Source organism: Protomyctophum parallelum (genome assembly GCF_964188405.1).
Source record: "Protomyctophum parallelum genome assembly, chromosome: 1".
NCBI lineage: Eukaryota > Metazoa > Chordata > Actinopteri > Myctophiformes > Myctophidae > Protomyctophum > Protomyctophum parallelum.
The window spans coordinates 1,425,732-1,449,577 of NC_139697.1; the positions used below are offsets into that span (position 1 = coordinate 1,425,732).

General features: G+C 45.5%; 2 protein-coding genes across 2 annotated transcripts in view; one reads left to right on the forward strand and one right to left on the reverse strand.

Moving 5' to 3' along the window:
* Positions 1-2,026, forward strand: part of glcci1a (glucocorticoid induced 1a) — a gene marked incomplete at both ends in the record, with an annotated part of 4,101 nt that extends 2,075 nt beyond the window's left edge. The window contains 2 exons of the mRNA XM_083784571.1: positions 174-285; positions 1,798-2,026. Of these exons, the coding sequence (XP_083640697.1) occupies positions 174-285; positions 1,798-2,026 (341 nt within the window). The remainder of the gene's footprint in view (positions 1-173; positions 286-1,797) is intronic.
* A 14,493-nt stretch (positions 2,027-16,519) lies between these two features.
* Positions 16,520-23,819, reverse strand: LOC310872592 (stonustoxin subunit beta-like; the record flags this gene model as incomplete). Its single annotated transcript, XM_083784598.1, has 5 exons — positions 16,520-17,070; positions 18,929-18,990; positions 19,978-20,106; positions 21,429-21,605; positions 23,797-23,819. 5 exons carry the CDS (start codon positions 23,817-23,819, stop codon positions 16,520-16,522), a joined length of 942 nt encoding a protein of 313 aa, XP_083640724.1.
* Between the last annotated feature and the right edge of the window lie 27 nt (positions 23,820-23,846).

Consider the following 23,846-nt stretch of genomic DNA (forward strand, 5'->3'; position numbering starts at 1 on the left):
GCCATTATATGAACTACCGATTTCAAATGAGGCTTCACGAAATATCTGGCTGACTGCCCCCCTGGTCTAAACATGTCTCTGTCTGTCTGTCTGTCTGTCTGTCTGTCTGTCTGTCTGTCTGTCTGTCTGTCTGTATGTCTGTCTGTCTGTCTGTCTGTCTGTCTGACACACAGACAGCTCACCTCTGCCCAAGTTCGCGTCGTCTCCCAAACCCAACAACACCTACATGTTCAAGAGAGAGCCTCCGGAGGGCTGCGAGAAGATCAAAGCCTTCGACGAGAGCAGGTACCTATTGATCTGATCCCACTGTTCACATTGATCCATTCACAATGATCTGATCTCACTGTTCACACTGACCCGTTCACATTGATCTGATCTCACTGTTCACACTGACCTGTTCACACTGACCTGATCTCACTGTTCACACTGATCCATTCACAATGATCTGATCTCACTGTTCACAATGACCTGTTCACAATGATCTGATCTCACTGTTCACACTGACCCGTTCACACTGACCTGATCTCACTGTTCACATTGACCTGTTCACATTGATCCATTCACATTGACCTGTTCACATTGACCCGTTCACACTGATCCGTTCACATTGACCTGTTCACTCTGACCTGTTCACTCTGACCTGTTCACTCTGACCTGTTCACATTGATCTGATCTCACTGTTCACATTGACCTGTTCACACTGACCTGTTCACATTGACCCGTTCACACTGATCCGTTCACATTGACCTGTTCACATTGACCCGTTCACACTGATCCGTTCACATTGACCTGTTCACTCTGACCTGTTCACTCTGACCTGTTCACACTGACCTGTTCACATTGACCTGTTCACACTGACCTGTTCACATTGACCTGTTCACACTGACCTGTTCACATTGACCTGTTCACTCTGACCTGTTCACACTGACCTGTTCACATTGACCTGTTCACTCTGACCTGTTCACATTGACCTGTTCACATTGACCTGTTCACACTGACCTGTTCACACTGACCTGTTCACACTGACCTGTTCACATTGACCTGTTCACACTGACCTGTTCACATTGACCTGTTCACACTGACCTGTTCACATTGACCTGTTCACATTGACCTGTTCACTCTTACCTGTTCACATTGACCTGTTCACATTGACCTGTTCACTCTGACCTGTTCACACTGACCTGTTCACATTGACCTGTTCACACTGACCTGTTCACATTGACCTGTTCACACTGACCTGTTCACATTGACCTGTTCACACTGACCTGTTCACATTGACCTGTTCACATTGACCTGTTCACTCTTACCTGTTCACATTGACCTGTTCACATTGACCTGTTCACTCTGACCTGTTCACACTGACCTGTTCACATTGACCTGTTCACACTGACCTGTTCACACTGACCTGTCCACATTGACCTGTTCACATTGACCTGTTCACACTGACCTGTTCACATTGACCTGTTCACATTGACCTGTTCACACTGACCTGTTCACATTGACCTGTTCACATTGACCTGTTCACACTGACCTGTTCACATTGACCTGTTCACATTGACCTGTTCACTCTGACCTGTTCACATTGACCTGTTCACATTGACCTGTTCACATTGACCTGTTCACATTGACCTGTTCACATTTGCCCCTCAATGCACATCAATGCTCCACCAGGCCGAAGGCATGGTGAGAGAGTATGTCTGTCTGTCTGTCTGTCTGTCTGTCTAATTAACTATTCATTCAATCAATCAATGTCTCTCTCTCTCTCTCTCTCTGTGTCTCTCTATGTCTCTCTCCCAGCGGCTCCAGACAGACCCCCCCCTCGGCCCCCCTCCTCTTCTCGTGTCCCGATAAGAACAAGGTGAACTTCATCCCGACGGGCTCTGCGTTCTGCCCGGTCCGTCTGCCCGGCGCCGCCGGCCACCCACTGGCCCCCCCGCCCTCCGAGGAGGGGGAGGGGGGGCGTGGAGGAGGGGTCTCCACCCCCCCACCGGACCCAGAGACTGAGCTGGGCCAGACAGACAGCTAGAACCCCCCGCAGAGCTGGCCTCTGCCCCCTCCCTGACAAAAACACCCACCCACCCAGCACCCACCCAGAGCCCACCCAGCACCCACCCAGCACCCATCCACAGCCCACCCAGAGCCCACCCAGCACCCACCCAGAGCCCACCCAGCACCCACCCAGAGCCCACCCAGCACCCACCCAGCACCCACCCAGAGCCCACCCAGAGCCCCATTTCCCTTTCTGGAAACGGAGTTGTAACCCGAACCCTCAACCTGTGAAAATAAGTTAAGTTAGTTCTCATAGTCGTAAAAATATGCTGTGAACTCTCACCGTGTCTCTGTCTCTGCATGACATAGCCACAATGTGCTAACAACATGACGTAGCAACAATGTGCTAACAACATGACGTAGCAACAATGTGCTAACAACATGACGTAGCAACAATGTGCTAACAACATGACGTAGCAACAATGTGCTAACAACATGACGTAGCAACAATGTGCTAACAACATGACGTAGCAACAATGTGCTAACAACATGACGTAGCAACAATGTTCTAACAACATGACGTAGCAACAATGTGCTAACAACATGACGTAGCAACAATGCTAACAACATGACGTAGCAACAATGTGCTAACAACATGACGTAGCAACAATGTGCTAACAACATGACGTAGCAACAATGTGCTAACAACATGACGTAGCAACAATGTGCTAACCACAACATGACGTAGCAACAATGTGCTAACCACAACATGACGTAGCAACAATGTGCTAACAACATGACGTAGCAACAATGTGCTAACCACAACATGACGTAGCAACAATGTGCTAACAACATGACGTTGCAACGCTGTGCTAACAACATGACGTAGCAACAATGTGCTAACCACAACATGACATAGCAACAATGTGCTAACAACATGACGTAGCAACAATGTGCTAACAACATGACGTCGCAACAATGTGCTAACCACAACAACATGACGTAGCAACAATGTGCTAACCTCAACATGACGTAGCAACAATGTGCTAACAACATGACATAGCAACAATGTGCTAACCATAACATGACGTAGCAACAATGTGCTAACAACATGACGTAGCAACAATGTGCTAACAACATGACGTAGCAACAATGTGCTAACAACATGACGTAGCAACAATGTGCTAACAACATGACGTAGCAACAATGTGCTAACAACATGACATAGCAACAATGTGCTAACCACAACATGATGTAGCAACAATGTGCTAACCTGGATGCCTAGTGTTGCGCCGTTAAGACACAGGAAGCGGTGGAGGATTATGGCGGTATTAGCCGATCTACAAACTCACGGTGCAGATCTACAAGAGGTCTCGAGTGTCTTGAGACAAGTTGAACTGATCTACAAACTCTCAGCGCTTCGCATTGTGCTGCGCTGAGAGCTTGTACATCGTGAAAGTGTTTTGGAAAAATGTAATAAAAAATGAAAACATGAATAATTTAGAAGTGGTGCAAAGCATGTTCAGATGGAGGCGTTGGGTTCTCTGCCGTGGACACATTCTGGGGGTTGTAGATCTACTGCCTGTCCTCTGGGGCCAAATGGACCAGGAGACGTCCTGTAGACCACTGGTCCATGTCAAGGACCCCCACGTTGACACCGATCAGCCCGCGGACCCCCATTTGAAAAGATATGCCATGAGGGACCCCCATGAGATTGTTACGGCTCTAGCAGTGAATCTCAACCTGTTCTATTTTCAAAGACTCACAGTTGGACATGCATTACAGTAATGGCATTTCTGATCTCTGGGACCCCCACGTTATATATTGTAAAATCAGTGTTCATTTAACTCTGAGAGTGTACGAATGGAACCAAATGGACCCCTCTCAGAGTTACAGACCGATAAGGGTCCATTTGGTTCCAAACTATCATCTGCATTCGACCCATCTCTTGGAGCGGTGAGCTGCATCTCAGTGCTCAAGTGTACACTGAGTGCCTGAGTGTACTCAGTGTACTCGAGTACACTGAGTACTCAGTGTACTCGAGTACTCTGTGTACTCGAGTACTCAGTACACTGTACCATGCAATAAGACCATAGTTTTAATGCCTTCATCAACTAGCCTTTCTTTACTCATCGACTGCCAAGAACGAGTTATACGAGCTTTTCCCCATTAAATTAGTTGTAGGTATTTTTGAGTTTTCTTTTTCTTTTCTTACACTAGATGGCGCTCTGTGCTACTGTATGATTAGGCCTGTGCAGCGGAACCGCGAGGCCGCAGAAATCTCCTCCCACTCGATACCATGGCTCCTCCCACTGACTCCTCCCACTCGCTCTCACGTGACGCTACTGACTCCTCCCACTCGCTCTCACGTGACGCTACTGACTCCTCCCACTCGCTCTCACGTGACGCTACTGACTCCTCCCACTCGCTCTCATGTGACACTACTGACCAAAGACCAAAGATTTAACCCATTTAGGCCCTGACGTCGAAATAAAAACAAGCGTTCACTCTAAAAGAATATATATTCAAAGATTTGTGCCGCATTTTTACGATTTTTCTAAAATAGCAGACCTACAAGCTCGTAGTGCGCTATGAGCTTGTAGATATGCTATTTTTTCAATAGCTAAAGTATAACATAATGCTTTGTTAAAACACCAAAAGGGGTTCCCGTCCAGAATGGGTTAAAATATTTTGTTGATAACCTTTTTTTCTCCCACAATTCCATGCTGCATTGATGCTGGTACCATTTTAGGAGAGATAACAGGCGAACGTTGATCAAAATAACAATTGCAATTACAGTCTCTTAATTGCGTAGGCTTCTTGTAAATTAACCACAAGAAATAAAAGTCGTCAAAATAGTTTTCTGAAGGCATTAAACACTATTCTTCTCCCTTCGTCTCGCCTCCTGTGGACACAATTCACCCTTTGTCAAGTCCCGCCCCTGGTCCCGCCCCTCTTCGCACCCATTGGTTGCCATTTCGTGGTTGGACAAAAATCCTCTCTCTCCATCCACTACCATTGAAATAATATAAGGTGTTTTTCTTATTTTAAACGTGGCGTCAGTAAAAAGGAACATCACGGGTGACTGCAGGGCAGATCGTGTTTTGTTTTTCATATTTTTTTCCTCTTTTAGAAAATTCAACATAAACAAGGCGGAACCAGGGGGCGGAGCTAGGCAGAAAGAGCCTGCTGGTTGGTCAGTCGGGGACCAATCAGAAGGCTGACAAATGGTGAATTGGGACATTCGCCATGTTTGTTTGTGTGGCGCGCACACACACACACACACACTCACTCACACACACACACTCACACACACACACTTTGTTTGGCACAGTTCTTTGTGGTGCATGGGCATTAAAAAAACAACAAAAAAACACTGTAGTAGGTCTATGTTTGAGATGAAATGATATGTTTTGTGTTCTGTTCCAGCAGCTCTCTAGAAGTATATTATACACACACATTATTATCTCTATGGAAAAATAATATAAAAACATACTTGTTTAAAGAAAAAAATGAAAAAATAATAACAGTCTCAACTGTGTGTTGCTGTGTCGTTGTGAACGTCAACAGGAAGGAAGGAAACGGCTGTAGGATCATGTTTACACTGTCCATGTCACGTTACCCAGAGTGATCTATAGTAAGAGAGTGGCGACACTAGCGTTGACTCCCACTGTAACAATGGAATGAGGAAGTGCTCATTCTATCTCAATGGGATAGTTCCAATGTTTGGAACTATAGCCCACAGCACCCCGCTTTGTCTCAATGGGATAGTTCCAATGTTTGAAACTATAGCCCATAGCACCCCGCTTTGTCTCAATGGGATAGTTCCAATGTTTGAAACTATAGCCCATAGCACCCCGCTTTGTCTCAATGGGATAGTTCCAATGTTTGGAACTATAGCCCATAGCACCCCTCTTTGTCTCAATGGGATAGTTCCAGTGTTTGGAACTATAGCCCATAGCACCCCGCTTTGTCTCAATGGGATAGTTCCAGTGTGTGGAACTATAGCCCATAGCACCCTGCTTTGCGGTGAGATCAAAGCGTGTCACCACTCTCTTACTATTCCACTTGGGTTCAACTCTCTCTCTACACTCTCTCGCTGGTCTAGTGCTCCAGGCGTTTGCCTATGAATCCATACCTCACCAGTTCAAATCCTCACTATTTTTCCAACAACCACAGACTAGCCTACTTTATTTTTACTATTTTCTCCCCAACAATCAACGTTTTTGGACAATAAGGTAGTTTTTGTGAGGTTAGGGTTAGGCTTAAGGTTACATTTATTTGTGTGCGGTCAAGATGAGATGAACACAGCAGAGCGCTCACTAACCCACTGACAACCAATCACATCACAGGACCATTTTTGGACCCCCCCCCCCCAACCTACAAAATGTGTGGGTTCTCAAAATGCATGTCGTGCTCGAAGACGAAGATTTATGCATATCCTATTTAATACATTAGTGCACAGTAATGAGCAGGATAATATGTCTATACAGTTCCCTCTGCGTCATGTAGCGTCCACCTGTCAACTCACTGTCTCGTCATGCTGTGTCTATCAACTCACTGTCTCGTCATGCTGTGTCCATCTGTCAACTCACTGTCTCGTCATGTTGTGTCTCTGTGTCAACTCACTGTCTCGTCATGTTGTGTCTATGTGTCAACTCACTGTCTCGTCATGTTGTGTCTATGTGTCAACTCACTGTCTCGTCATGTTGTGTCTATGTGTCAACTCACTGTCTCGTCATGTTGTGTCTCTGTGTCAACTCACTGTCTCGTCATGTTGTGTCTCTGTGTCAACTCACTGTCTCGTCATGCTGTGTCTATGTGTCAACTCACTGTCTCGTCATGTTGTGTCTCTGTGTCAACTCACTGTCTCGTCATGCTGTGTCTATGTGTCAACTCACTGTCTCGTCATGTTGTGTCTATGTGTCAACTCACTGTCTCGTCATGTTGTGTCTATGTGTCAACTCACTGTCTCGTCATGTTGTGTCTATGTGTCAACTCACTGTCTCGTCATGTTGTGTCCATCTGTCAACTCACTGTCTCGTCATGTTGTGTCTATCTGTCAACTCACTGTCTCGTCATGTTGTGTCTATGTTAGGGTTGCCACCCGTCCCTTAAAATACAGAATCGTCCCTTATTTGAGAATTAAATGATGCATCCCTTATTGAACCAATAAGGAACGCAGTTTGTTCCTTATTTTCCTAAATAAAAAATCTTCTCTTATGGGGGTCGCTGGCATATATTTTCTAATGGGCTGCTGATGTTGTTATGCTCATTTGGAAAACAAAATTGTACTTCAAAAGTTGTGGATAGCAATACCATAAACAATAAGTTGAAGGGAAACTTCAACTTATTGCTTCGACGTATTGCTTCAACGTATTGCCGGCCTTGCCGCACACGCCTGCGCCGCAAGGCCGCGGCAGGCGTAAAGAGTGTCCCTTATTTCAAGATCTCAAAGGTGGAAACCCTAGTCTATGTGTCAACTCACTGTCTCGTCATGTTGTGTCTCTGTGTCAACTCACTGTCTCGTCATGTTGTGTCTCTGTGTCAACTCACTGTCTCGTCATGTTGTGTCTCTGTGTCAACTCACTGTCTCGTCATGTTGTGTCTCTGTGTCAACTCACTGTCTCGTCATGCTGTGTCCATCTGTCAACTCACTGTCTCGTCATGTTGTGTCCATCTGTCAACTCACTGTCTCGTCATGTTGTGTCCATCTGTCAACTCACTGTCTCGTCATGCTGTGTCTCTGTGTCAACTCACTGTCTCGTCATGTTGTGTCTATGTGTCAACTCACTGTCTCGTCATGTTGTGTCTGTGTGTCAACTCACTGTCTCGTCATGCTGTGTCTATCAACTCACTGTCTCGTCATGTTGTGTCTCTCTGTGTCAACTCACTGTCTCGTCATGTTGTGTCAATGTGTCAACTCACTGTCTCGTCATGTTGTGTCTCTGTGTCAACTCACTGTCTCGTCATGTTGTGTCTCTCTGTGTCAACTCACTGTCTCGTCATGTTGTGTCTCTGTGTCAACTCACTGTCTCGTCATGTTGTGTCTCTCTGTCAACTCACTGTCTCGTCATGTTGTGTCTATCTGTCAACTCACTGTCTCGTCATGTTGTGTCTCTGTGTCAACTCACTGTCTCGTCATGCTGTGTCTATGTGTCAACTCACTGTCTCGTCATGTTGTGTCTATGTGTCAACTCACTGTCTCGTCATGTTGTGTCTATGTGTCAACTCACTGTCTCGTCATGTTGTGTCTGTGTGTCAACTCACTGTCTCGTCATGTTGTGTCTATCTGTCAACTCACTGTCTCGTCATGCTGTGTCTATGTGTCAACTCACTGTCTCGTCATGTTGTGTCTCTGTGTCAACTCACTGTCTCGTCATGTTGTGTCTGTCAACTCACTGTCTCGTCATGCTGTGTCTATGTGTCAACTCACTGTCTCGTCATGTTGTGTCTATGTGTCAACTCACTGTCTCGTCATGTTGTGTCTATCAACTCACTGTCTCGTCATGTTGTGTCTGTCAACTCACTGTCTCGTCATGTTGTGTCTCTGTGTCAACTCACTGTCTCGTCATGTTGTGTCTATGTGTCAACTCACTGTCTCGTCATGTTGTGTCTATGTGTCAACTCACTGTCTCGTCATGCTGTGTCTATGTGTCAACTCACTGTCTCGTCATGTTGTGTCTATCTGTCAACTCACTGTCTCGTCATGCTGTGTCTGTCAACTCACTGTCTCGTCATGTTGTGTCTCTGTGTCAACTCACTGTCTCGTCATGTTGTGTCTCTGTGTCAACTCACTGTCTCGTCATGTTGTGTCTCTGTGTCAACTCACTGTCTCGTCATGTTGTGTCTATCTGTCAACTCACTGTCTCGTCATGTTGTGTCTCTGTGTCAACTCACTGTCTCGTCATGTTGTGTCTATCTGTCAACTCACTGTCTCGTCATGCTGTGTCTATCTGTCAACTCACTGTCTCGTCATGCTGTGTCTATCTGTCAACTCACTGTGTCGTCATGTTGTGTCTATCTGTCAACTCACTGTCTCGTCATGCTGTGTCTATCTGTCAACTCACTGTCTCGTCATGTTGTGTCTATGTGTCAACTCACTGTCTCGTCATGTTGTGTCTATGTGTCAACTCACTGTCTCGTCATGTTGTGTCCATCTGTCAACTCACTGTCTCGTCATGTTGTGTCCATCTGTCAACTCACTGTCTCGTCATGTTGTGTCTATCTGTCAACTCACTGTCTCGTCATGTTGTGTCCATCTGTCAACTCACTGTCTCGTCATGTTGTGTCTATGTGTCAACTCACTGTCTCGTCATGTTGTGTCCATCTGTCAACTCACTGTCTCGTCATGTTGTGTCCATCTGTCAACTCACTGTCTCGTCATGTTGTGTCTATCTGTCAACTCACTGTCTCGTCATGTTGTGTCCATCTGTCAACTCACTGTCTCGTCATGTTGTGTCTATGTGTCAACTCACTGTCTCGTCATGTTGTGTCTATGTGTCAACTCACTGTCTCGTCATGTTGTGTCCATCTGTCAACTCACTGTCTCGTCATGTTGTGTCCATCTGTCAACTCACTGTCTCGTCATGTTGTGTCTATCTGTCAACTCACTGTCTCGTCATGTTGTGTCTGTCTGTCAACTCACTGTCTCGTCATGCTGTGTCTATGTGTCAACTCACTGTCTCGTCATGTTGTGTCTTATCTGTCAACTCACTGTCTCGTCATGCTGTGTCTATCTGTCAACTCACTGTCTCGTCATGCTGTGTCTATGTGTCAACTCACTCGCTGTGCATTCTGCATTCAGCACGCTCTGATAGACAGACAAAACATTCTCCTCTCCACCAGCAGGGGGTGCTGGAGCACCTCCGATGGCTTCTGTTGTCCGTGCATGGAATCTTAGGTGTGGTTACAGGGAGACAGGTATAGGTGTTTGAGCAAAGATACTTGAATGCCACAGACGAAAAACTGTCCACACTATTTATCCATAATGTATAAATGATGGATAAGGGTTCAGGACGAGGCCTTTTCGTGGAGGGGTCAAAATGACATTTGGACCCACACTTTTTTAATATTTCTTTATAATTACATATTCACATATTCATCTTGAATATGGGGCCAGAGCCCCCTATGTGTCGTCCATCAAATTGATCCTCTCAAATTTCGTGAGAGTTTGTTGCTGGGATAAAGAAATAACAAAGTAGAAGAAAGTAGTTTCTCCTGATTTGTCTCAATAAAATAAGTCATTTTAGTATCAATATCTTGTAAATATTGTGTGCCTTGTGATGCTCGGGGCCAGTATTTAGTCCAGTGACCATGGAGTTAAGGAATGGATCAGAAGCTGTGTTCACCTTCACTCTCCCATTGGAAATTAATTGACTCCTACCTGCTTCCCGTCTCCATTGGAAATGAATAGTCTCCAACCTGCTTCCCGTCTCCATTGGAAATGAATAGACTCCAACCTGCTTCCCGTCTCCATTGGAAACGAATAGACTCCAACCTGCTTCCCGTCTCCATTGGAAATGAATAGACTCCAACCTGCTTCCCGTCTCCATTGGAAATGAATAGACTCCAACCTGCTTCCCGTCTCCTACGTCACACGGATACGGGAAGTAAAGCAAAGTGGGGACCTCTTGGGTAGGTGTTTGAGGAGGCAGGTGTAAAGGCCTATTCATAGTCTGGATTTACAGTGGTGAGGGGAGGTGACCACCGGAGCGGTGGTGAGGTGACCACCGCTCCGGTGGTGAGGTGACAACATCGCCGGTGGTGAGGTGACCACCGAGGTGAGGTGACCACCGCTCCGGTGGTGAGGTGACCACCGAGGTGAGGTGACCACCGCTCCGGTGGTGAGGTGACCACCGGAGCTGTAATAACGGCGGTGGTGAGTAAAAACAGAGAGAAGGGCGGTTTGCTCTTCACCGCGGCTCCGTGACGTCATGTTGTAGTTCGGTGGTCACCTCACCACCGAAAATCCAGACTATTAATAACGCTTAATATAAGTGTTTGAGGCAGAGCTCCACCACCCAGAGGGCCGTGCAACAGCAGGGCTGGGAGAGAACTCCAACTCCCAGAGGGCCGTGCAACAGCAGGGCTGGGAGAGAACTCCAACTCCCAGAGGGCCGTGCAACAGCAGGGCTGGGAGAGAACTCCAACTCCCAGAGGGCCGTGCAGCAGCAGAGCTGGGAGAGAACTCCAACTCCCAGAGGGCCGTGCAGCAGCAGAGCTGGGAGAGAACTCCAACTCCCAGAGGGCCGTGCAGCAGCAGAGCCGGGAGAGAACTCCAACTCCCAGAGGGCTGTGCAGCAGCAGAGCTGGGAGAGAACTCCAACTCCCAGAGGGCCGTGCAGCAGCAGAGCCGGGAGAGAACTCCAACTCCCAGAGGGCCGTGCAGCAGCAGAGCTGGGAGAGCACATGGCAGAGCAAACAAACAGTCCAAGGACGGACAGAGAGCTGAGGGCTGGACGGAGCTGGACCCCAAGGACTGACCGGAGACAAGGTAGTCACTGTTTGGACATTATTCTCCCTTTGGGACGTTTGGTGTTGTCTTTGCAAACTGCCTCATGTTGGCCTAAATACACCTGAGTTAATTAAACACACCTGAGTTCATTAAATACACCTGAGTTCATTAAACACACCTGAGTTAATTAAATACACCTGAGTTCATTAAATACACCTGAGTTCATTAAATACACCTGAGTTCATTAAACACACCTGAGTTCATTAAATACACCTGAGTTCATTAAACACACCTGAGTTCATTAAACACACCTGAGTTCATTAAATACACCTGAGTTCATTAAATACACCTGAGTTCATTAAATACACCTGAGTTCATTAAATACACCTGAGTTAATTAAACACACCTGAGTTCATTAAACACACCTGAGTTAATTAAATACACCTGAGTTCATTAAATACACCTGAGTTCATTAAACACACCTGAGTTCATTAAACACACCTGAGTTCACTAGCCTGCTCTGTAGCTTCATGATGACATCACTAGCCTGCTCTGTAGCTTCATGATGACATCACCAGCCTGCTCTGTAGCTTCATGATGACATCACTAGCCTGCTCTGTAGCTTCATGATGACATCACTAGCCTGCTCTGTAGCTCCATGATGACATCACTAGCCTGCTCTGTAGCTCTCATGATGACATCACTAGCCTGCTCTGTAGCTTCATGATGACATCACTAGCCTGCTCTGTAGCTTCATGATGACATCACTAGCCTGCTCTGTAGCTCTCATGATGACATCACTAGCCTGCTCTGTAGCTCTCATGATGACATCACTAGCCTGCTCTGTAGCTTCATGATGACATCACTAGCCTGCTCTGTAGCTTCATGATGACATCACTAGCCTGCTCTGTAGCTTCATGATGACATCACTAGCCTGCTCTGTAGCTTCATGATGACATCACTAGCCTGCTCTGTAGCTCTCATGATGACATCACTAGCCTGCTCTGTAGCTCTCATGATGACATCACAATATGTTGTTTCTGTGTATTATACCAACTTTGACCCTCTTCTCGAAAACGAGATCTTGTATCTCACGGGGTTCCAAATAAAGAATTCCAATCATGAGGCAGATTTGTTTAAACAATATAAGGTTTTCTTCAATTTCTGGAGAAAAAAAAACCGTAAAATTTGTGTTGCCATTTCCTGAAAATGAAGGTTTTGGAGTTAAGAGGTTTTCTCCCGACAGCAGAGATATTGTATAATGTTTATTCCAGACTCAGGGTCCATATCAGATACAAGATGACAATACACGATAAATAGATATTATATTAAGTTTCTTAGAAGGCCTTGACAGGTAGGAACCCCCAAGTTCACAATCAGCTGGCTGGCACTGTGCCATCTCCGTACCCTCAATGCATCATTGTATGATAATACTGTACATAATTAATAATACATAATATCTGTATGCTGCAACTTTTACTTTGTGCTAGCCTTGTAGTTGTAATGTAAAGACACTGTCTGTTTATATATGAACACAGTTATTATACACGACCAATGAGATGTCACGTGGCCATGTTGTCATGACAACACTATGAATATTAATACACAGGAACAACGACAGACTGTCAACATTAACTTTATTAAACAATTATGACTGTATGATCATACAATAACATTATGACTTCTACACACGATCATACAATAACATGTGGAGAATGAGAACGATGTCACATAATGGATAATCAATGAAAACACAATAATGGAACGAGTTAGGAAATAATGATGTAATAATGAATCGATATATAAACAATGATTGATTTCAGTTAATTAACAACACATTTAGTAGATGTGTGAATCCAGAGTGATTGACATGAAGTCTAGTCAACAACATGTTCATCACAGCAGTAGGAGAGCAGACATGAAGTCTATAGTCAACCTTCTGTCTGTGTGTTACTAGACACCTTTACAAACACATTGAAATCATTGCAAGAATTTGTTTTGGAAAACGTTCTTGTGATCACCGCGCTCTGACTTATGGTATACATTTGGCCAATATATAGAAATATACAAATATACAAACATTATTCTACAAAATTGAACACTAATGAAAGTGGCTGAGGACATCGGGCATTACTGCCGTTCATAAATCAGTTACAGTCATTAGAGGAAAACATTACTTTTCTGCAGTCAATATTAACCCACATGACGAAGCATTTGTTTTACACGTTTGTTTGTTACTAGAAACCTTTACAAACACATTGGTGTAAGGAATGGATTCCAGATTGTAAGTTGTTGTGATAAAAGTATATACATTGACTATAGGAGAGCAGAGAAAGTGAACAGGGACATCTTGGTAGGATCTATGAATCTATTGAGGGTGGTGCCAGGGTCCTGTTGGTTGGATCTATGAATCTATTGAGGGTGGTGCCAGGGTCCTGTTGGTTGGATCTATGAATCTATTGAGGGTGGTGCCAGGGTCCTGTTGGTTGGATCTATGAATCTATTGAGGGTGGTGCCAGGGTCCTGTTGGTTGGATCTATGAATCTATTGAGGGTGGTGCCAGGGTCCTGTTGGTTGGGGTCTGACACCAGGTGTTTGTTTGGGACCTCCTTGGACTCCCTTTCCTTTCTCCAGGCTGGTTGGACGGTGAAGTCAGCTGGTGGGGGGTTGGTCTAGATGGAAGTGGAGCTGTGTGTGTGTGTGTGTGTGTGTGTGTGTGTGTGTGTGTGTGTGTGTGTGTGGGGGGGGGGGGGGGGGGGGGGGGTAGCTAGACCATGTGTTCCTCCACCTCACAGCTGTCTATGATACTGTCTGGTACAAAGACCTCACAGTGAAACTCACAAAGACCTCCTAGTGAAACAAAGGACGCTCCCTGCTGGACAACGGCAGTAATTCAAGCTCTGCTGACCAACCGGAGGTTCAGAGTTCACCTCGGACAGAACACGAGCGCACGGAGAACCCAGAGAAATGGAGACCCGCAGGGCCCAGTTCTAGAGCTCCAACCCTGTTCAACCTCTACACAAAACCACCCGCCACCCACTGAAAACTGCAACATTCCTCTATGCAGACGACATCTGTCTGGCATTCCAAACCACCAGACCTTGACCCACCGGAACAGGTGCTCACCGAAGACCTTTACAGAACTGGACCGGTTCTGCAACACCTGGCGCCTAAAACCAAGCCCAACTAAACCAGTTTCCAGCGTATTCCATCTCCACAACGCTAAAGCTGCCAGAGAACTGAACATCATCTGAGTGGACTCAAGATAAAGCTGCCTCTAATCCAACCCACCTCGGTGTGACCCTCGACAGAACCTCTAATCCAACCCACCTCGGTGTGACCCTCGACAGAACCTCTAATCCAACCCACCTCGGTGTGACCCTCGACAGAACCTCTAATCCAACCCACCTCGGTGTGACCCTCGACAGAACCTCTAATCCAACCCACCTCGGTGTGACCCTCGACAGAACCTCTAACCCAACCCACCTCGGTGTGACCCTCGACAGAACCCTGTCCTTCTGGAACACCTAAGAGGGAACGGCAGCGAAGGTGAAGTCCAGAAACAACCTGCTCTGCTGCAGCCTCCACACTGAGCTCTGCTGCAGCCTCCACTCTGCTGCAGCCTCCACACTGAGCTCTGCTGCAGCCTCCACTCTGCTGCAGCCTCCACACTGAGCTCTGCTGCAGCCTCCACTCTGCTGCAGCCTCCACACTGAGCTCTGCTGCAGCCTCCACTCTGCTGCAGCCTCCACTCTGAGCTCTGCTGCAGACTCCACTCTGCTGCAGCCTCCACTCTGAGACCCAGCAGTTACTCACGCCAGGGCTCCACTGGGCGCGTTGCGTCTCCATCGCGTCCTGCTCACGTCATGACAACGTCAACGTCACGCTAGAGGTGCTCCACCGCAGGCTTTTGAAAACTGCGCGTCAGCAAAACATTCTTTTATACATGACTGGACGCGTGCGTGCGTCAAAAAACGAACCGGGGCAATTCTTTAGTCACCGAACGCAGCACAACGCAACGCAACGCGGGCAGTGGAGCCACCCTCCATTGATTAAAAGGGAACATTCCCGACACTGACGGAGACGCGACGCAGACGCGCCCAGTGGAGCCCTGGCGTCAGAGGATGCTTCAGAAGGTCAAAGGTCAAAGACTCTCCCCGTCTACCAGGTCAAAGGTCAAAGACTCTCCCCGTCTACCAGGTCAAAGGTCAAAGACTATCCCTCTCTACCAGGTCAAAGGTCAAAGACAACCGAAAAAAGAAGAAAAAAAAGATTTGTGCCGCATTTTCACGATTTTTCAAAAATAGCAGACCTACAAGCTCGTAGCGCGCCACTCGGTGGCGCGCTACGAGCTTGTAGATCTGCTATTTTTCTAGAGCTAAAGCATAACATAATGCTTATAGTTAAAACACCAAAAGGGGTTAAATATGCATGGCGACGCATTGTGAACTTGTAGATCTGCTGTTTTCAAATAGCCAGTGTGTATATAAAGGGTTAACGTGTTTAAACTGGTTATGTATTTATTTATTTTGACAGCAAATTTAGATTTTATTTTAGTCATTTTAGTCTTTCGGGGTTCGGGGTCAAAGGTCAAATGATTGGGGGGGGTGTCGACATGACAACGTCCAGGAGCTGTAATGGTGATGTCACTGCTCTGATTATTACATCATCACAACGATGTCACTGACTGTGCTGCTTATTACATCATCACGATGATGTCACCGTGATGTCACGGCGAGTCACTCATGCCCAAATATGGAGTCCATGATGTAACACTAGGCCGGTGGCCACGGTGGTAACCATGACAACCTGCACTCACTCAAACATGTTGAGTAACCACGGCGACCTGATGATGTCACCCTCACATGATGACCTGATGATGTCACCCTCACATGATGACCTGATGATGTCACCCTCACATGATGACCTGATGATGTCACCCTCACATGATGACCTGATGATGTCACCCTCACATGATGACCTGATGATGTCACCCTCACATGATGACCTGATGATGTCACCCTCACATGATGACCTGATGATGTCACCCTCACATAGAGACTCTATCTCTGCTCACACAGACGCTGAGGAGGAGGAGGAGTCGGGGTCTAACCAGAACCCAGCATAGAGAGGTCCAGTGGGCCTGGTCTGGAAGGTGTACAGGTGTCTCAGTGAGTCAGAGCACACTGTGTAGAAGGACAGAGTCCCAGCGGGACGGTCCACATACACTGATACTCTGTTGGAGCCTCTAGAGGCTCTGACAGGGAGGTCAGTCCACTGTCCGTTGTGTTTGACAGAGTAACTGGAACCATAAACACCATCACAGGTCAGACTCCAGGACTTATCATTCTCTCCAAACCAACAGTCATCACCACGTCCTTTCCTGCCGATTGCTCCGTCAGCCACTGCTATACGAACCTCTCCACTGCACTCTACCTCCCAGGAACAGCGTCCAGTCACACTCTGTGAACTCAGAACCTGTTCACGGCCATCAAACCTGTCTGGGTGATCAGGAGGACGCTGACCCCCTGACCTCTGTGACCCCCATGTGACCTTCCTGTTGTCCTCAGACAGAGAGAGGTCACAGTGTGCTGTGTTTGAGTCCAGTGTGAGACGCTGGAAATCTGATGAGAAAACAACACAGTAAACCTTAAACATTAAATACATCATTCACTGACTGACACACCCGCATGTACGCGCGCACGCACACACACACACACACACACACACACACACACACACTGGGGACCCCCAAAATAATCCTATTTGAACTGGGGACCCCCATAATAATTGAACCCCCACATTGACAAGCCATTGGAATTGTATAGGCATTACATTTAGTTTGAGGCATTGTGAGCTTGTAGATCTGCTATTTTCACAATATTTTCCACTTTATTACACGCCTTGAAATCTCAGATCTGTAGTTTTATGAGTGGTGCCTCCTCTCCATTACACAGCTATGTACGTGTCTGTCTCTGTGTGTACCTGTCTGTCTCTGTGTGTACCTGTCTGTCTCTCTGTGTACCTGTCTGTCTCTCTGTGTACCTGTCTGTCTCTCTGTGTACCTGTCTGTCTCTCTGTGTACCTGTCTGTCTCTCTGTGTACCTGTCTGTCTCTATGTGTACCTGTCTGTCTCTATGTGTACCTGTCTGTCTCTCTGTGTACCTGTCTGTCTCTCTGTGTACCTGTCTGTCTCTCTGTGTACCTGTCTGTCTCTCTGTGTACCTGTCTGTCTCTATGTGTACCTGTCTGTCTCTCTGTGTACCCGTCTGTCTCTCTGTGTACCTGTCTGTCTCTCTGTGTACCTGTCTGTCTCTCTGTGTACCTGTCTGTCTCTCTGTGTACCTGTCTGTCTCTCTGTGTACCTGTCTGTCTCTCTGTGTCTGTCTCTCTGTGTACCTGTCTGTATCTGTGCACCTGTCTGTCTCTCTGTGTCTGTCTCTCTGTGTACCTGTCTGTCTCTCTGTGTACCTGTTTGTCTCTCTGTGTACCTGTCTGTCTCTGTGTACCTGTCTGTCTCTCTGTGTACCTGTCTGTCTCTGTGTACCTGTCTGTCTCTCTGTGTACCTGTCTGTCTCTCTGTGTACCTGTCTGTCTTTCTGTCCGAGCACGGAAAGCTGCAACACGGTAACTCTCTCATTTCTCGACCGTTTTGGACGTGGGAAGGCTTGCCAGAACTGGGCCCTGCCCCCTGGGCGCGTTCCTGGGGGTCTGGATGTTCTGGGGACCCCCCGGGGACCACCGCATGGTAACACACGGTAACTAACTATTTTTTCCCCAAAATAATCAAAGTACAGCATAGAGCACAGTACACTACAATACAATACAGAGCACAGTGCAGTACAGTAACTATAACAGTAAATGTATAGTTGCACCGCTCAGTTCACACACGTGTGATTTATATTTACAGTTGTCTTGTATGGTGTTAAATGGAGCGTGGAACCATGCCAATGATCAACACGGGAGATCACTTGTGACTTTCAAACCAAAACGAGATCCACCTGTGATCTGCACACATCACGGCTCTGCACCACCTTTCATGCATCGCACGTCAGAACTGAACTTATGCCAATATAGACGAAATACATGTTGTTTACGACCAGGTTAGTGAATGAGGCCCATTGTTTCTGTCAGACCACATGACCTCATCTTGATGTGTTAACCCATTCTGACCTGAGATCAGATTCTAAAAATGTCTGTTTGAAAATGACAGTTTTCTGAAAAAGCTATGTTTCTATGTCAGTCGTTCTTCGATTTTTCAAAAATAGCAGACCTACAAGCTCGTATCGCGCCACCGAGTGTCGCGATATGAGCTTGTAGATCTGCTATTTTTCAATAGCTAAAGCACGACATGATGCCAACACCAAAATGGGTGCCCGGTCCAGGCCAAGAGCAGAGAGTAGAGAGCACAAGAGTTTTCAGGACAACATCAACCAAGTATACAACAGTATATAAAATGTTAATGTAGACACAGATACTCACGTTTTGAAATGAGTTGACTCAGTTGAGGATTAGTAAGCCAATCTTCTCCTCCATGTTTCACTCTGTAGGAAGTAGAACAACAATGCATCAATGTCTAACTGTCTAACACAACGTCTCCACTAGCTGACACTACAGTGTTTCACTCTGTAGGAAGTAGAACAACAATGCATCAATGTCTGACTGTCTAACACAACGTCTCCACTAGCTGACACTACAGTGTTTCACTCTGTAGGAAGTAGAACAACAATGCATCAATGTCTGACTGTCTAACACAACGTCTCCACTAGCTGACACTACAGTGTTTCACTCTGTAGGAAGTAGAACAACAATGCATCAATGTCTAACTGTCTAACACAACGTCTCCACTAGCTGACACTACAGTGTTTCACTCTGTAGGAAGTAGAACAACAATGCATCAATGTTCTTTTTTTGTAAATCCAAGACATTACTCTATAAGCCATATCTCCAAAACTGAACAACCAATATATACATTTGATATTGATTATTAAATAAATAAATCAATGACTTAGCCTCGGTCAGAAACTATTACATATTGGATATGTCTTGTTGTTATTAGATTTAGTTTGTTGTTGTTGTTTAGTTTTGAGTACAAATGCTAGGTTAATATTTCCAGTTTCTTTGAGGCACTGCATTGTTCTCTCTGCATGCTTTGTGACGTCGTGTCAGTGAATGAAACACTGCATTGTTCTCTCTGCATGCTTTGTGACGTCGTGTCAGAGTGAATGAAACACTGCATTGTTCTCTCTGCATGCTTTGTGACGTCGTGTCAGAGTGAATGAAACACTGCATTGTTCTCTCTGCATGCTTTGTGACGTCGTGTCAGTGAATGAAACACTGCATTGTTCTCTCTGCATGCTTTGTGACGTCGTGTCAGAGAATGAAACACTGCATTGTTCTCTCTGCATGCTTTGTGACGTCATGTCAGTGAATGAAACACTGCATTGTTCTCTCTGCATGCTTTGTGACGTCGTGTCAGAGTGAATGAAACACTGCACTGTCCAACATGGACACAGCCCAACTCTACTCACTTGCAGTTCTCCAGAACTGAATCATTCACCACGTTGAGGCTCAGGTCCAACTCTCTTAGGGAGGGATTAGAGCTTACAGCTGAGGCCAGAGCTTCACAGCATCTCTCTGACAGGCCGCAGTGAGCCAGTCTGAAACACCAGATGGAAACATACATAAATAAATGAATAGATTAATTAATAAATAACACATTTAAATATGCATTATTCCTGGATTTAGAACCAGCTTCCAGCATCTATTAAAGGACTCTCTAGTCCCACTTAGGGTGCCTTCACACCTGGATGCTTTAGTTCAATTAAAACAAACCCTGGCCTCCAACATACCATAATCATATTCCGATTCCGATTGTTACCCTTAGAAGCAATCGGAATTATAGGCATTACATGAATGCGAAAATATTACAAATCTACAAGCTCACAACGCCTCACAGTGAGCTTGCAGATCGGCTATTATTACAATGTTTGTCTCTTTCTTTCGTAATATTAATATTAATTAGCACTACTGCCTAACCCGTGTTCCCCGCTATTTAATCCATGTGTCGGTGCTGCGTAATACGCTAAACCCGCTATTTGTTTAATGTGTTTAATTCGCCGTTTTTTAATCATAAAAAAAGAGCGGATTTGTCGTGGACCTGGTGACGAGGCCGTTGCGTTATGATGACGAAACTGGAAATCTAGCCATGCTCTGGGCTGCTAGGGCTTCTGGGAAAATGAGTTCAATGCAAGTGAACGGGGTTTGTTTGGACTACAACATGCTGTGGAGGCTGTTTTCGTTTCACATCGTAATGGCGGCATGTTTTTCTCTTCAACAACAAACCATGGGACTATTTTACGCCGGGTTTCGTGAATCAAAGCTGCAAATACTTACAGTATATGCGTTATGCTCCAAAGGTAATTGATCAATCCCCTCAGCCTTGGTGGTCTGATTATATTAATCTATAGCCCTTAAAGTGTTAATATAATATTATACTACATAATGCATAATTTGCATATTTAAACATATAATTTCAGAAAACTTGTAATACAAAAGATCTTAGTCTTAATATAATTAATCAACTGCAGAAGTGTCATTGTGATAGCTATTAGTTAACTTGTTTTCCATATTCGCCTACCATGTCTCACCATCAAGCTTATTTTGACCTGAGATCAGATTCTAAAAACGTCTTCTACATCCCGACAGCTTTCTGAAAAAGCTATGTTTCTATGTCAGTCGTTCTTCGATTTTTCAAAAGTAGCAGACCTACAAGCTCGTAGCGCGACACTCGGTGGCGCGCTATGAGCTTGTAGATCTGCTATTTTTCAATAGCTAAAGCATAACATAATGCTAACACCAAAAAGGGTTCCCGCCCAAAATGGGTTAATACATTCTCACCACAGCATTCATATTATATTCACATAATACAGTACATAATAAAACAGAAGTGATCAAAATAAAAGTGGTAAATGTATCTTACTTTAGAACTTCCAGTCTACAGTGTGGGCTCTTCAGTGAAGCACAGAGCAGCTCCACTAGTCCTGAGTCCTGCAGGTTGTTTTTACTGAGATCCAGTTCTCTCAAATGGGAAGGATTAGAGCTGAGAGCTGAAGACACAGCTTCACCATCTGTCTTACTGAGCTCACAGCCAACAAGTCTGTAAATGCAGATTAAATAAGAGATTATCAAAACAAATGATACCTAGTTCACCGTCATGGAAGTTAACTAAAACATCTCCTATCTAGTTATCCAGACATAAACAGTATTGTGGAATAGACCAGGGGTTCTCAACCTTTTTGGCTGGGGACCCCCAGGGATGCTTTGGCCATGTCTCGCGACCCCCGCCCCGCCCCGCTTCCCCACCCCCAATACAAACTGAAGTGCAAATTATGTTTTGGAAAATAATTTGTGGACCCGCGAGGGGTCGCGACCCATGGGTTAAGAACCCCTGGAATAGTCAACACAACTAGAATAACAGAGGGAGATCGACATTTAGATATCATAGATTTCAACCAGCAGTATAAGGTGTGAAATTAAGACTAGTTTGATTTTCCCCAATATTATAAAAGAAATGTCAAGTATGCTCTCAGATGTTTTATTTCTTAGCGGCCAAGAACATCTAAGTGACGGGTTGAAACGAGCGTTTAAATTGCTTATGAAGTCAGCCATATGTTGGGAAAGTTCATATTTGTTATGAACTAGTTCAGTTCATAGTTCATTAAAAATCAACTAGTTCAGTTCATAGTTCATCATTCAACATTTTGAACTAAAGTTCATGGTTCCAAAACTATTTTAATTATTTCCTTTTTTTTTCTTTGCTTTTTGTTTTTCTAAATGATTGCCGCAGCCCATAGCCATAGAACCACAGAATTTATTCCTATTGGGAATAACTTTGGGATTAATAAAGATACATGAGCTTGTAGATCAGCCATTTTCAGCATGGAACACGTTGTACGATGAAGAATAAATCAGGCATCACTGAGCTTCTGTGGAGGGAGATGTCTTTAGTTGGCCGACCGAGGTGATAATTTATATGGACAAATACCTCCTCGACGCAAAAATAACAAGCTATTGGAAGCTATTTTTCGTGGCACATTATGTTTAATCAAACAACAATAAGTTTCCAGTGTTTGGGTCGGGAGTCGGGATGTTCTGTGTCTGCGTGCATGACAGGATCCTCATGCAGAGATGCGAGCTGCACGCTCCGGTTAAATTGTACGGCTGAGAAAGATTAGTTAAATTGTGTCGGATAAGGACTTATTGGAGGGTTTAACGTTAGATATTAAGGCCTGTTTAGGGTGTGTCTTAGCGGGGATTTAGCCTGGAAGGCTCTAAGGAAACACTCACTCTTGAACGAAGTTGATCGTGAGAAAGTGACGTTCACACACGGCAGAAATGAACGCGTTCACAATGACGTTCATCAAACAGAAATACAGTAAGTTCACCTAAAATATGAACGTGTTTGTGAACGATCGTTCATTGAACGTGTTCAGGGACAACACTGAAGTCAGCATGTTTCCCCAATGCAATCTTACGGAAGCAGTCCTGTGCATGCAGACAGGGTTGACATTGAAGCAGTACTGACTGCGCATGCAGACAGGGTTGACATTGAAGCAGTACTGTGCATGCAGACAGGGTTGACATTGAAGCAGTACTGTGCATGCAGACAGGGTTGACATTGAAGCAGTACTGACTGCGCATGCAGACAGGGTTGACATTGAAGCAGTCCTGTGCATGCAGACATGGTTGACATTGAAGCAGTACTGTGCATGCAGACAGGATTTACATTGAAGCAGTACTGTGCATGCAGACAGGGTTGAGATTGAAGCAGTCCTGTGCATGCAGACAGGGTTGAGATTGAAGCAGTCCTGTGCATGCAGACAGGGTTGACATTGAAGCAGTCCTGTGCATGCAGACAGGGTTGACATTGAAGCAGTCCTGTGCATGCAGACAGGGTTGACATTGAAGCAGTCCTGTGCATGCAGACAGGGTTGACATTGAAGCAGTACTGTGCATGCAGACAGGGTTGACATTGAAGCAGTCCTGTGCATGCAGACAGGGTTGACATTGAAGCAGTCCTGTGCATGCAGACAGGGTTGACACTGAAGCAGTCCTGTGCATGCAGACAGGGTTGACACTCAAGCAGTCCTGTGCATGCAGACAGGGTTGAGATCGGGAAAACATGGAACCGGCTGTATAAAATGCTGCGTCATTGTAAATGGTGCATTCATGTATCACTTTTATCCAAAGCACATTTCTGTTTAAATTGAGGTGGACGGGAGGCAGACTTTCACTTCTGGTTCATTTCTGGTTTTATCTGTTGCCTAGCAACCTAGCATCATTCGTACAGTACGTTGATGAAGAGCGCCATCTATACTAATCCACTGAAAAGACCATA